The sequence below is a fragment of the Palaemon carinicauda genome, chromosome 15 (genome assembly GCF_036898095.1).
Source record: "Palaemon carinicauda isolate YSFRI2023 chromosome 15, ASM3689809v2, whole genome shotgun sequence".
Taxonomy (NCBI): Eukaryota; Metazoa; Arthropoda; class Malacostraca; order Decapoda; family Palaemonidae; genus Palaemon; species Palaemon carinicauda.
Window position 1 is genome coordinate 132,397,301 of NC_090739.1, and position 15,841 is coordinate 132,413,141.

Here is a 15,841-nt window from a genome sequence, read left to right on the forward strand (position 1 = left end):
TCCGCGAAGTATTGACACCATATTTACCTATTTATTTAACATGTATATTCGGACTTTTAAAACCTTCCCTTGTACGTAGTACTGTTAACAAACTACCCTTTAATGTACAGAACACTTAATGCATGTACTACAGTACCCTAAACTAAAACAGGCACAAATATTAAAGGCGATTTTATATCATGCGTTTCCTAAACACCTAAAAAGCACGATAAAAAATGGCAACCAATGTTTTGTTTACGTTTATCTCTGATCATAATGAAGAAACAAACTCATTTAGTGTACTGTACACATATATGTATACTGTAGGTTAGTTTTTGCATCGATTATATTGATGTATACAGTATGTTGATTTTGTTATTACCAATGTTTTACTTAATTTTCCTTAGGACTTCCAAATGAAATGTTTTTCTTTATGACGCCACCTGAAACGACGGCGTCATAAAGTACGCTCAGTAAACAACCACGCTCAGAACAAAGAAGGCATTTAACGCGCATGATGAAAGTGATAAATAATGATATTTACAGTAAAAGCATTTACAAAATATGTTATTACAAATATTATTTACCGTATCTATATAAAATCATACAGTACATACTGTACGTAGCAAAGCAGGAAAACAATTTACGAGAGAGAGAGAGAGAGAGAGAGAGAGAGAGAGAGAGAGAGAGAGAGAGAGAGAGAGAGAGAGAGAGAGAGAGAGTTGTTTTACGTACGTAAATGTAAATTTTAAACAAAAAAAATATGATAGGCTTTTAAAACCTTCCCTTTAACTTAATGCATACAGTACTAAACTATAAAACAGACACAAATATTAAAATGTTTAAGTAAAAAATAAAGATTGTTACTGTACTCACCACGAAAGAAGTTCAAGAAAAACTTGAATGATGATGGCGATGAATTTGCTGCACAGTAGAAATGATGATGATGAAGCTGATGATGTCTTCTACTGTGCAGCCAATAATAGTATTTTACGTCTCTTCAGACGGAGGTGTCTTTTCCTGGGACACCTCTTCAACTTCTTCCTGAGACACTTCTTCAATTTCTTCTGAGGGCATTGTGATCGGAAGTTGCTGCCGCTGCTTCTTCTTTCGCAAGAGCATCCTGTAGGGAGCCATGTGTTCATCGATCTTGGTGCAGAATTGTACAGAACGAACCATATCCTCGTCCCACTCTTGCGACATTTCTTTCACCTCATTCGCAAGCTTGCAGAGCTTGGCAAGCCGTTCTAATTTTAAGACCGTTTCTTCGACATTTTCTTGGAACTCTTCCTGTGTTTCACTGTCTTCACTGCCCGATTTCGTCAGGTCTTCGAGGTCTGCGGCCGCGTAACTTCTACTGTCTTTTAACATAGTATCGAGAAGCGTCACCTTCTCAGCAATCGTCATCATCTTTCGGTGCTGTTTAGGCTCACTACCAGCCTTAGTAGAAGCAGAAGGCTTGGGAGGCATTGTACAGTAGGGTTTAACAGAAAGTTCAACTTAAAACAGTCGCACACAGCACAGATTAAACTTCACAAAGTTAAGAACGTCTACTCAGCAATACGCGGAAAGAGAAAGTGAACGATGCAGCCCCGCGAGAACTGTGATGCTGCGGGTAGAAGATGCGGGCAAAACACCAATCACAGGCTAGATAACAAAACTTGAGTTTTGATTCGTCATCTATCAGCGCTTGAACCAATCACAACCCGTCTTACAGTACATGGTGCGTTGGTTACTCATAGAAGATGCCCCGCGCATACTGAACGTACGTAGATTAAGTACAATACCGTAATAATAATAAATAATGATAATAATACTGTACAGTAATAATAATAATAATAATGATTAATAATAATAACAATAATAATTTTATTAACAACAACAACAATAATAATAATAATAACAATAATAATAAAAATTTACGTACGTACGCTATTTTACGCTCTCTCTCTCTCTCTCTCTCTCTCTCTCTCTCTCTCTCTCTCTCTCTCTTTCTCTCTCTCTCTCTCGTACGCTTACAGTACTTATTCGAAATGTGATTTTTGCAACAAAGAATATTATTGGATGCAGTACTGTACTACGTACGTATACATACAAAAGATTCATGGAAAAGAAGCACATCCATTACAGTACACACCATTCTAATATGGTATGACTGCATCTGATTTGCGTTTCATGTTCGATTTAATTTTACTACGTACTGAATTATCGTATGATCACATTCTCTTTTCGTGTTTTATTTCTTTCTGTGCTGAATTATATATCATATGTAATGCAATGAACAATCAGTAAGAGCAAATATTACTAATTACAGTATTAATGGAATTACAGGTAACAAAATATCGTATTTGGTTATCTTCAGATTTCGCGGTATTTTCGAATTTTCCGGAAAATCCGCGATATGTATATATATATGGGTTATGGGAAAACCCCGCGAAGTGGTGAATCCGCGATTGTCGAACCGCGAAGTAGCGAGGGTTCACTGTACCTCGCTTTATCTATGGCGAGGGTGAGCGTTTTGGTGATCGACAGAAAACGCTCGAGAGGACTTCAGTTCGGGTCTAAAAGACTGTAACGCCTGGTTACCCTCTCGATTCCTTTCGCCATTCGACTTAACTTCTCCCCTGGGTCCGGGAGCTCGACAGAGGTCTAAGGCTAGGATAACGACAGGTCCGAATAGAAGCACTCTCCACTGAATAAAAAATTCACTGCACAATCTATCACTAAAAAATTTACTCTTTGGCACAAAGATAGTTTCATAATTACCTGAAAGCCAAAGTATATACTCTCTCAAAGGAAATGAACTCCATAGGGAGAGACTTATAATTCTGTCACTGGACAATTGTTTGAATGGGAAAGCAAAAGTACCAAATCCCATATAAATGTAACAAAATATTAAATATCAAATATTACCTTAATAGATAAAATAATTATAAATTAAAATAAGCCCTTAAATTAAGGGGTTCCAATAAAAGATGAATCATCACTCGCATCATTGGAACATCTAAAAATAATATACGAACAATTTAGTATTCCGAAAACCACCAAAGCAACAACGATACATAGAATCGTGCGCTACGACGAATGTAAAGAATACTGCATCGTATAAAATAAACTGAACTGTAACTTCCTTTAATCTCTGACCAAGGAAAAAACTGAAAGGATCAATTAATAGCAAAATAAAACGTTCCTTTGATAAAGTACAATTAAAGACTTGTGAAGTAAGAAGAAAGTACTATTCATAAAATCCCTACAATATGTGTAACATCGTAACGATACTGATTACTGCGTAACAAAAATAAACTGAACGGTAGTTAATCTTTGCAAACAGATCGAAGATTATCTAAAGAAAAATATTAAAAGGATAAAATTTTCTCAAAATAATTCCTTTAATTTAATTTACAACTTAAAACTCTAAAAGCATAACCACTTATATTCTTTGTAAAAGGCAAGACCGACTTTTAGCCTACGGAAGAGGCTGTGACGTCATCAATGGTCGAAATGTTTACATTTCGCCCCTATGCTTTCGTGAGGTTTAAAATAGGTTGAAAAACCTTCCAACCCTACCTTTTAAGTTATAAATACGTGATCACAGATCAAATAAAACAAATATGCGAAAGCCTAAACTCAAAACGTTAATACATCACCAAATAAGGTCCAAACAGAGTAAGAAAACCCGAGAGAATTTCCAATAGTTTAGCCAGCTATGGCGGCAGAGAAAATATGAATTGGTTGAGTATAGTTCTACCTGTGGTACCGCGATGGCGCTGGGGTACATCTGTCTTATATGCACTAAGCTGCGCAAGAGATTTTGAATTTTCTGCCTTGGGCGTCGGGGACTTTAGCCATTATATAACCAGCGGGTAAGTTTTATATTTAAAACTATACTGTACAGTGATTCCTTAGCAAGTTTAATACGTTCCCAGAGCATGCTCGCAACCTGAAATGTGATTACCTGTACTGTATGGCGACGACCAAACTTGTACAGTTTAAAAAACATGTAGAATGTTCTAAATACCCCCGATAAGTACTTACCAGATAAATATATTATTTTGAAAATCATTCAAATTACCTGGAAATTTTTCAATTTCAACAATACAGTATTTTATATAGCTTTAAAAAAACAGGAAAATTATGTAACTATACGGGTTTTGAAAGCTTTTGATAATTTCTGGCGAAAATCCATCGTTTTTGAGTTATGGTGGCACGACTACCATAACTGAGAAGCTATGGTTATGTGCCAGATATTTTCATATAATACCGTACGTTTGAAACGCCTTAAAACATACCAATCTAACTATATGATATTCAAATCAACTTTGTTAAACTTTGTTGTTTCTGCCAGTTATCATCATAGAAAACCAGTCACTGTGATAAAAAGTCACAGTAATCAAAAGCGAGTAATAGTAACGAAACAGTTTAATACACCAGAGCTTTTGTTTGCCAGGAGTTCTGTATGCATAGAATACGTGACTTTCCATCCCATTTTCAATGGGGTCGATCATAAGGGTTCACCGTATTACAAATACAGTAATTCCTTACTTAATTGAGCTGATATTTACAGGTTTTAGCTCAGTTGTATATTTGCTCTGCTCGCAATTTGAGCTTATCTCACTCCTATGTTCTGGCAAGTGGAACATGTTTCGCTACGCACGTTAGCCCCGTGGGCTAGCATTTTGGTGTTAATTATCAATTATACACATTTAGAATTTAATTATGTAGTTATTATTACCCAGCAATTAATGGTTATGAGAGATAAAGGAATATACTAGTAATGATTTACTGAAATATGCTGGGTAAAATAGTTAGTGGAAAATTGGGAAAATTAAAATAAAACCGAGATTTATAAGTACTGTAAGAGCTTTTTCCACACCGACGTGTTTTCTTGCTACCGTAGTTCTTAGAATTAACTGTAAATGACGTTTTGGTAAATTCAGCAGCGGTTTAGCAACGGACTACTAAACTAATCGGCGGGGACGGTAATTTGAAACAACCAAATTGGACCCTGCTTGACAAGAAAAGTTGCAGAAGGGATTATTTTATCTAATCAGAATTCAATATTTCCAAAATTAGAACAGAGTAATGGGAACATCAAGCGTGAGTGGGAGATGCCCATTCTTAGGCCACGAGACGCGAAGATAGCAACGCATCATCCCAAGAGCGACAAAGTTCTACCTGATGCTTGTGAATCATTACATAAATCAATCACTCCAAAATTGTTGAGGGATATGAAGTTTACCCCAAAAAAAAGGAGTTTGTATCTTACTTATATAAGATAGGATACCCCGGAGTTTATTGCAATTGTACAGTACAGTAGCGTTGGTGAAATGCATTTTTTGGCGTGTTCAAATAGTTCATGTCAAAGATTTCGACTTCAATGACTTCAAGTAAGGCAAGTACAGCTATACTTGTTTCTGTTAATATACTGTATATTATGGGGTGAATGTAATTCATTGGGAAAAATGCTAACTTTCTTATTACTTATAAAATCTATTTCCTTTACAAAATATGATGGTGTTACCTTGCCAGGAATGAATCGGGTTGGGAAGTAAACACAGGATAAGCTAAGAATATAGCAGTCTAAAGGGTTCTAGGCCCCCTAAGGTCAGAAGGATAGGACACAGCTTTTAGGTTTGGTTTCACGGAGAATCTTAGGTTGGGTGTTCTAGTGTAGAGGTTTTGCAGTATGATGGACACAGGTTTTGTAATACAAGATCTACAGCTACAAATGGATAGAAATGGGGAAGGAAATTCCAATTTCCCATGCCTGTAGGGAAGCCCTCAGCTGTCGATATACAAAGGCTCTATTGTCTTTAATTAATTGATTTCAAGTTTTCAGGCATCCTGACATCTAAGGTCATTGACGCCGAATTATTGTCTTCAAGGTTTTCTTCATATTTCTTTGCATGCCGCTAAACAGATCAAGGCGCAACTTTATTTTAGTGTCATTCGGTGATGCTACAGTATTCAATGTGTAAGAACATGACCTTCTGTGTCCATTTGGGGGTGTATGTATGATAGCGGCCACCTGTATGTATGATGACGGGTGACTAAGAATACAGGAGCATAAGGGGCGGTTGCAAGGGGCGTTAGCCCTCCCGTTAAGCAAGTAGGTAAGGATACAGCTTGTAGGTTATGTTGGGGGAGGGAGTTTAGGTTAGTTGGTGTCCATTTTTTAGGCCGCCGAAATACAAAGGCTCCTCCATTTGATTTAAAAATGGGCGCTTCCTCCAAATTTATTAGAACAAGGCATTTTAGGTTTAGTTACAGGGGAATATAAACCCTTGACAATTAAAAGTTGCAGCCAATGGGGAATAGATTTACTCAATACTATGTTTACTTATTAATCAAGTATGCAGAAGCAATACATCACATGTGATTTTCAGTAAAAGTACCGAAAATTTTTATTTAGCCTAAGAAGGTGACAGATATTAACGTGCCAAGACCGGACAGCGTTACCTAAGGTAGACTATAGGCTACGTTACGCTTAGGTGGCTATCACCTCATACAACAGGTTATTTTACCCTAGAAAAGTTACTTCATCTTTAGAACATCAAAAAGGTGCATCAAAAGGTGCATATAAACCAAGCGAGGTCTAAATAAAAGATTAAAAGCCAAGATAACTTTGACGTTTTGATTTACAATTTGACATCAGCTGATGACACCGACAACAACCTTTGCCCTCTTATCGAAGATTTAATAGAATGGCGTCTTTATTTAGAGATAAATTACACTGCTCTGCGTGAATATCAAACAGAAATAAAGGGCACTCACCATTATGACGGTAATTAGGCTTGCTGGAGTTAATAACAACGAAAAATTCCGGTATTGAAGTATTCAGCGAAACTCAGATGGTGACGTGCCCCGATAGGAGCCGCAAGTGTAGGAAGACTCCGATTTTCAATAACAAAAGCTGACGTGTCCGGTGTAATTACATTATTCGTTGGTATACGTAAGATTATTCAAAACTAATATAATCAGTAATTTTTATAATTATATCTGAGATGACTTTCATAAAATCAAACTAAAATCGAAGGTCAAAATTTTGGATTTATCTGGCGTGTATTATTTAGAAGACTCCGATTCAGTTTCAGCAGTCAACCTAAGACGTATTCTAGATATTCACGTCACATTTTTTCACATTCTTCTTAAATGTTGTTGTTTTTTTAATGTTGCAGTTTTTGATCACGAATATTATGTCTATTATATCTAAAAGAGGAAGTACCTGGGATATTATGCCATTAAAATAGTCTTGGAAACAGGGTCTATTGTGCAATATCTCCCAAGTGTGTCAATACAACACAGCATAACTCGGTAGGCGTTCCGTATAGAATGGGACAAGTGTTCCATATAAAAGTAATTAATTTCAACAATTTACACTTAATATTATCATATACCCAAACAGACTGACTTCTGCCTACCAAAGCAACTCTATCAAGAATATTTATTTTATCTTTAATTATGAAATATACATTTACGATTCTTACAATTTTGACGAGATCGTAAAACATTTTGGGATCTCATACTATTTTTGAAAGGTCGGAAATTTATATTCGCAGACAAGCTTATATGTAAATGACGTTCCAAAGACACATTATGTATTTTATTCAAATTGTTAAACACCCCCCCCCCCCACAAAAAAAAAAACATCACAATACTGTTTCGAAATGAAAGTCTTTCTAACTGCTGTACAAACAGTCCAAACGGCAGTTAATTCCAAATTACCGTATAACAACGATTAATACTAATATCAAAAGGCTTTAGATTTATAAATGCAATATTTCGTTTAATGATCGCCAGCACAAATATAACAGACTTAAAATCTCAAGAAGTTTGGAATGGAATTTTTAGTGATTGGTTTTGTTCTTGAATTGGCTACAATTGTATAAAAAGACAGAGTATAACTGTAACTAGGTCGATGACAGTGGCTCCTCACCATACAGATCTTTGCATTGATAATGTCTCCTTATCTCTTTAAGTAAGTAAGTAAAGTATATAAACTCATTTAAAATCCTAGGCCTGATTTATGAATGCACATTCATTTTAGAGAAATAAATTCGGTCTGTTTTTTCTTTAATTTACACACACAAAATCGCTTGTTGAGAAAGTGTTTTATGACTTTTGACGACCAGTCTATCATTAGGAAATAATTTAATTCTTTCCTTCTACCTTGTTTCGAGCAAGGTCTATAAGTAGACCTTGGTTTCAAGTATTGTTCTCCTATCTGGTCTTCAACCGCTGACTCTCATCTTAATTTGTAAAATATAAACTTTACGGTCTATTAAATTTCTTATTCCTGATCTGGATATCAATCTCTGGAACCATTGCTCATTTCGTTGTATTTGCTATAAGATTTTTCATAATATAGGCCACCCATTGCATTCAGATCGTCCCAGACTGTACCATCCTGTACTGTATGCAGTTAATTAAAAAGTCATGACTTCTCCACCATAAATCACAATACTACACAGTAAACTGGCAGTTTTATTCCATCTGTGACCAGATTGTGGAATGATCTTTCTAATCATAGGTAGTACGTTAGCCAAGACACTAGACTTGAGATACTACAGCTAGGGAGTTAGTGGGTCATTTGGCTGGCCAGCTAGTACTACATTGGGTCCCTCTCTGGAAACGGCTAATTTATAATTTGCCTACACATGCTGTACATCGAATAATCAGGTCTACTCTTTAGACGTTCTCATCTTTCCTCATAATACACATAACAACACTGAAATAACCCCATTTTTTCTTTACTCAAGTGGTTAACTACCCCATTGTAATTGTTTAGTGGCTACTTTCCTCTTGGTAAGGATAAAAGAGACTCTTCGGCTATGGTAAGCAGCCCTTCTAGAAGGACACTCCAAAATCAAACGATTGTTCTCTAGTCTTAGGTAGTGACATAGCGACTGATGATGTTTTATAAAACAATTAACCCAGATCTAGTTGTTCATAACATTTGTTCAAAACGAGTGACTGAATAAAATTGAGTGCAATTCATGGACAAGAATGCGGCTACAATGCCCATTAATTTGCAGGTAGTAGGTTGGCCAGGGCACTAGCCACCCGTTGAGATACTACCGCTAGAGAGTTATGGGGTCTTTGACTGGCCAGACAGTACTACATTGGACCCTTCTCTCTGGTTACGGGTTACGTTCATTTTCCCTTTGCCTACACATATACCGAATAATCTGGCCTATTCTTTACACATTCTCCTCTGTCCTCATACACGTGACAACACTGAGATTACCAAACAACTCTTCTCTCAAGGGGTTAACTACTGCACTGTAATTGTTCAGTAGCCACTTTCCTCTTGGCAAGGGTAGAAGACTCTTTAGCTATAGTAAGCAGCTCTTCTAGGAGAAGGACACTCCAAAATCAAACCATTGTTCTCTAGTCTTGGGTAGTGCCATAGCCTCTGTAACATGGCCTTCCACTGTCTTGGGTTAGCGTTCTCTTGCTTGAGGGTACACTTGGGCACACTATCTAATTTTTCTTCTTGGTTTGTTAAAGTTTTTATAGTTTATTTACGAAATATTTATTGTAATGTTAATTTTCTTAAAATATTCTATTTTTCCTTGTTTCCTTTCCTCATTGAGCTATTTTCCCTGTTGGACCCACTGGGCTTATAGCTTCCTGCTTTTCCAACTAGGGTTGTAGCTTAGCAAATAACAACAACAACAATAATAATAATAATAATAATAATAATAATAATAATAATAATAATAATAATAATAATAATAATCTGGAAGTTGAATCAGTGACAACTTTTGATGTTAAAACTGTTTATAAATTCACTTCTGTTAAACAGGTTAGCAAGTCTCGTTTTATAGTTTATATGACTGATCCTTTTTTAACGTTGTTATTAACCTTAAAATATTTTAAATTCATCAATTTTATATGAATTGAGTTTATTTGCCATTCCCTTACTTCATTTCCTCACTGGGCTACTTACCCTGTTGGGACCCTTGGGCTTGTAACACTGCTTTCTAACCACGGTTGTGGCTTGGTTAATAATAATAATAATAATAATAATAATAATAGTAGTAGTAGTAGTAGTAGTAGTAGTAGTAGTAGTAGTAGTAGTAGTAGTAGTAATAATAATAATAATAATAATAATAATAAAGATTCGTTTTGTACTGAGTAAATTCTCTGCCCAGAAAAAAGTTGCCATATACTTCTTTTTAATTCTTATTCTTACGATACCAAAACATTTTGAAAAAGTTAGCAATATTTTTTTTTGTTTGCAGGCGAGTGTACCTATAGTCAATTCTTTTTAGCGAGACAGATTTACGCCGACTCACAGGGTGCTCTTTTAGCTCGGGAAAGTATCCTGATCGCTGATTGGTTGGCCAAGATCATTCTAACCAATCGGATAGCAGGAAACTTTTTCGAGCTAAAAGGGCACCGCTGAGAATCAGTGCAATTGCGCCTCATTAAAAGAAAAAAAAATAGTATGGCACAAGCTATTTTGCACAGCGACGGGAGTTGGGCGGACACACTCCCCATTGCCTAGGAAAAAAGTGTTTGCTTTCATGAAAATGACAGTAAAACCTTATATTTATTTTCTCCCTCGTAATGGTATTATTTGTAGTGAAAATGTGCCATTTTCGAAGAAAACGGGCGTTTTTCTATAGTAAACACTTGTTTTTAGTAGAGAAGCTTTTTCCATCCGTAACTGTGATAAAACCGTAATGTTATGTATTAGTCGTAATGTATATAATTTTAACAGTAAGTCTAAAGAAATTTCCTGGTATATTATAAGATATGCAGTCGTGGGCCTGACTGATAGGGTGAGCCCCAATAATATATGTTAGTTATCCATGAAAACTTTGACAGTTTTCTTTGACCAAATGTTTACAGTAATAGAAAACTAAATTCTTGACGTTTTATATTTCAACGGGAGACTATTATATTGGTGTACGTACAACCAAACTCCTCTAAGAAATAAAATCAACCCCATATTTGTTACAGAATCGAATAAAAAAACACTAACAAACTTAATTAACTTAAAAATGTAGGAAATTATCAACCTAGAAAAAAATAAGAAAAGACCCATTGACTGACAATTGGATATTGTAACACTCATATGCATGGAATACCAAAATGGGAAAACGAATGAAACCATAAAACTAAACTAACTATACAAAGGTAAGTTACAATTTCTAGAATGGTACATTGAATGACTCAATTGAAAGCGAAATGAAAACTAAGTTCAATTCAAATCAATAAAACAGAGGAGAATATATTCTAAATGGTATATATCAGGAGATAAGGATGGAGGTTGGGGTTGGGAGAGACTAAAGGTCTACCTTCTGAGTTACCAGCAGCCATTACCTGGCCCTCCCTCGTCCTAGCTTGGGTGGAGAGGGGGTTTCTGCACTGATTATATGTGTTTGGTGGGGCAATCCGTATTACTAGAGGAATTTTTGCACCATCCTCATGTAGTTTTGGATTGCTGTACTACCAGTGTAGAGATATAACTTCAAGTGTTCTTACATAAGATTCATCTATTCCTTGCTTTTAAATGGCTTTCGCTATTGCTGAAGTTTTGACGGAATCAAAAGCTTTCTCATGGTTTATAAATGCCATACTTAGTGGTTTTGTAAACTCTCTTGATTTTTCCATCAGCTGGTTTATCACAGATATGGTTAGTTATTAAATACCTGCTCTCTTTATTGATTAAAGTCTAGCTGTCTTTCTATTCGGCCTAATATGATCTTTGTAAATATTTTATATATTACTGATAGCAAAATTATTGAGTGGTAATTTTTCAGGCTCTTTGTGTCTCCCTTTCTGTGAATTCATATGATAAAAAAAATTCCAAGCTGTGGGTATAGAGCATATTTGCAGACATTTTGTGTAAAACTAAGCGAGTTTTACTATTATGAAATATCCTAAACCATTAAATTAATCATTTGGCCATCTTACCCTGCTGCTTTGCCTCTTTTCATGCCTTTTAATGCTTTCTTTACTTCTCCTACTGTTACATTTGGTACCAGCTCAGGTTTTTCATTATTTCTATTGCCAGTTATTTCTTATATCCCTTATTTTAAAGCATTGTATAGAAATCCTCTGCAATTTTTATCACCTTATTTCTTTTGTTAATAATATTTCCTTTTTTCATCCCTTATTATTATTATTATTATTATTATTATTATTATTATTATTATTATTATTATTATTATTATTATTATTATTATTATTATCAAATGCTAAGCTACAACCCTAGTTGGAAAAGCAGAATGCTATAAGCACAGGGGCCCCAACAGGGAAAATAGCCCAGTGAGGAAAGGAAATAGGGAAAAATAAGAATAGTAACAACATTAAAATAAATATTTCCTATATAAACCATAAAAACTTTAACAAAACAAGAGGAAAAGAAACTAGATAGAACAGTGTGTCTGAGTGTACCCTCAAGCAAGAGAACTCTAATATCTGTTGGCGCCATGTTCCAAGTGTGTGTGTGTGTGTGTGTGTGTGTGTGTGTGTGTGTGTGTGTTAAGCTGTAATGTTTATGAAAGAATGAAAAATGATTAGCTTTTCGACTTTGAAACGTGAGGAGGAAGGGAAAAGTACCGCGAGAAAAACACAAATGTTTTTCTTCGGGTCATTAAGCCCTGGTTAGACGCATTATGGCTAAAAGAAGGCTTTTGCAGTCTGGCTCTTAGCATTTAGGCTGCAACAAAATATTCCCAAGAAAATTGCTCCTTTATTTTTTATAGGGTGGCTATTAAGATATGCTTATCTTTCATCATGAAGAACATAAATATAGTCTTTTTCATTATTATTATTATTATTATTATTATTATTCTTATTATTATTATTATTATTATTATTATTAATTTATATTATTATTATTATTATTATTATTATTATTATTATTATTATTATTACGGAAACACGAACCCTAGTTAGAAAAGCAAGATACCCTACAAGGGCTCCAACAGGAAAAATATCCTAGTAAGGAAAGGAAATAAGGAAACAGTGTGCCAGAGTGTACTCTCGAGCAAGAGAACTCTAACCCAAGACAGTGGAATACCATGGTACAGAGGCTATGGCACTACCAAAGACTAGAGAACAATGGTTTGATTTTGGAGTGTCCTTCTCCTAGAAGAGCTGCTTACCATAGGTCAAGAATTTCTTCTACCCATACTAAGGAGAAAGCAGCCACGGAACAGTTACAATGCAGTATTATTATTATTATTATCAAATGCTAAGCTACAACCCTAGTTGGAAAAGCAGAATGCTATAAATCCAGGGGTTCCAACAGGGAAAATAGCCCAGTGTGGAAAGGAAATAAGGAAAAATAAAATATTTTGAGAATAGTAACATCAAAATGAATATTTCCTTTATAAACTTTAAAAACTATAACAAAACAAGAGGAAGAGAAACTAGATTCAACAGTGTGCCCGAGTGTACCCTCAAGCAAGAGAACTCTAACCCAAGACAGTGGAAGACCATGGTACAGAGGCTATGGCACTACCCAAGACTAGAGAACAATGGTTTGATTTTGGAGTGTCCTTCTCCTATAAGAGCTACTTACCATAGCTAAAGAGTCTCTTCTACCCTTACCAAAGGGAAAGTAGCCACTGAAATTAGAGTGCAGTAGTTAACCCCTTCAGAGAAGAAGAATAGTTTGGTAATCTCAGTGTTGTCAGGTGTATGAGGACAGAGGTGAATCTGCAAAGAATAGGCCAGACTATTCGGTGTCTGTGTAGGCAAAAGAAATGAACCGTAACCAGAGAGAAGGGTCCTATGTAGTATTGTCTGGCCAGTCAAAGGACCCCATAACTCTCTAGCGGAAGTACTTAACCTTTTGAGTGAAAATGTTTGTTTTTTTACGGTTATATTAGTGTTGTTAGGTGTATAATGAGGAAAGAGAAGAAACTGTAGACATGTTATTCAGTATGTGTAGACAAAGGAAAAATGAGCCGTAAACAGAAAGGGGTCCAATGTAGCACTATCAAGCCAATCCAGGGACCCAAAAACTCTCTAGTGGATTATTCCCTTTCACAATTAATACGTTTGTTTTAAAAGTATTCTCTAGTGAAGTATGATCTGCTTCTTGAGTAATAATCTCTACAATGAAAGTTTGACTCAAGTGTGGATAAAAGAGGGGGGTTGATCGGTAGGTTAGCGCTTCTGCTTGGGCCGAGAATTACCTTCACTATAATTGTGTTAGTGACAATGATCTAAATGAGGCCTGGAATAAAATAATCTTTAAAATGAAGCTACCGCCTACTCACTATTTGAGAATTTATTATCAAAGGAGGTTATGCTTTCGCCCCTGTTTGAGTGTTTGTTTGTGAACAGCTTTCTGGCCACAATTTTTATCATAAAGTAATGAAACTTACAGGGATTAACTGTTATATAAAAAGCTAGAAAGGATTAAATTTTGGAAGGTCAACATCAAAGGTCAAGGTCAAGGAAAATGTCCAATTCACGTAATCAGCTATGAGTTTGGACATCGTTGTCACAGTCTTCAAACTTGGTTCACATTTGAGTGTATGAACATCCATGCCAATTAATACATGTTAAGGTCAGAGGTCAAGGTCAAGCAAAACGTCGAGAAATAAGCTGCCCCGGCGGAGGTCTGGTCTTATCTGCCTTTCTACCTTCCACCGCATAGGACAATTGAATAATTGACAGAAATATGATAAATATTATGAATAAAGAATGGGAACAGTAACAAAATGTACCTTAATAATGTTTCTATACCTAAACAAGTGACGATGATATGCTAAGGGGTCGGTTGCCTGATGCATCCTCTCCAGTCCCTTCTATCAAAGGCATCCTCTTCCACCAAACCTCTTCTCCCCCTATCATCATTCACCTTATCTCGCCCCCCAGTTCTCTGCCTCCCTCTTGATCTTCTCCCCTTAACAGGTTTCTCCCAAGCCCTCCTCACCCCTTCCCCATCATCTATCCTCCACACGTGACCACACCATCCCTGTAATCTTCACTACGCCTGCCATTCCTCTTATTTCATCATTTTCCAATCTTTATAGCAATGATATTCCCATAATACACCTTAGCATTCTTATCTCTGTTTTCTCAAGTTTTGCTTCTTCTTTTCGTCTTAAAGCCCAAGTTTCGGATTAATTTGCAGGAGAGGGCGCATCAGGCAACCAACCCCTTAACGTAAGGATAACGGTTGGTAGGAAGAAAAAGATCTCATTATCTGACATTGAAACTTGAATCATTAAGAAATATTTTTTTTTACCATATGAAAAAAAAAACCTATTATGAAGCTTGGAACGTTGGTTTGTTAAGACCAGTTTTACATATGCAAGCAAAGTTGGAACATTTTTTTTTTTTTACATAATACGTCAGAGGAAAATTAACATTTCGGGTTTAATTAAGAGCCTTTATGAAATAAGTTACACCGAGAGCCCTCGATCACTGCTGAGAGAGAGAGAGAGAGAGAGAGAGAGAGAGAGAGAGAGAGAGAGAGAGAGAGAGAGAGAGAGAGAGAGGTTTCTAATTCCGTTAATAAGTTGATTCTCAAGTCACAATCATATTATTATTATTATTATCATCATTATTATTATTATTATTATTATTATCATTAGTAGTAGTAGCTAAGTTACAACCCTAGTTAGAAAAGCAAGATGCTTTAAGCCCAAGGGCTCCAACATGGGAAAAATAGCCCAGTGAGGAAATGAAATAAGGAAATAAATAAACTATATGAAAAACCATGAATAAAGAATTGAAATACCTTAAGATCTGTAACAACGTTAAATAGATATGTCATATATAAACTATGAAGAGAGACTCATGTCAGCCTGTTCAACGTAAAAACATTCACTGCAAGATTGAGTTTCTGAAGGTCCTCCGATTCAACTGCCTGATTAGGAATGTC

At 35.8% G+C, this 15,841-nt stretch overlaps 1 protein-coding gene across 1 annotated transcript in view; it reads right to left on the minus strand.

The window, feature by feature from the left end:
• Positions 1-6,910, minus strand: part of deltaCOP (coatomer subunit delta) — a 79,107-nt gene extending 72,197 nt beyond the window's left edge. Inside the window, exon 1 of the mRNA XM_068388687.1 lies at positions 6,754-6,910. Within this exon, the coding sequence (XP_068244788.1) occupies positions 6,754-6,756 (3 nt within the window). The 5' untranslated portion in view covers positions 6,757-6,910. The remainder of the gene's footprint in view (positions 1-6,753) is intronic.
• Between the last annotated feature and the right edge of the window lie 8,931 nt (positions 6,911-15,841).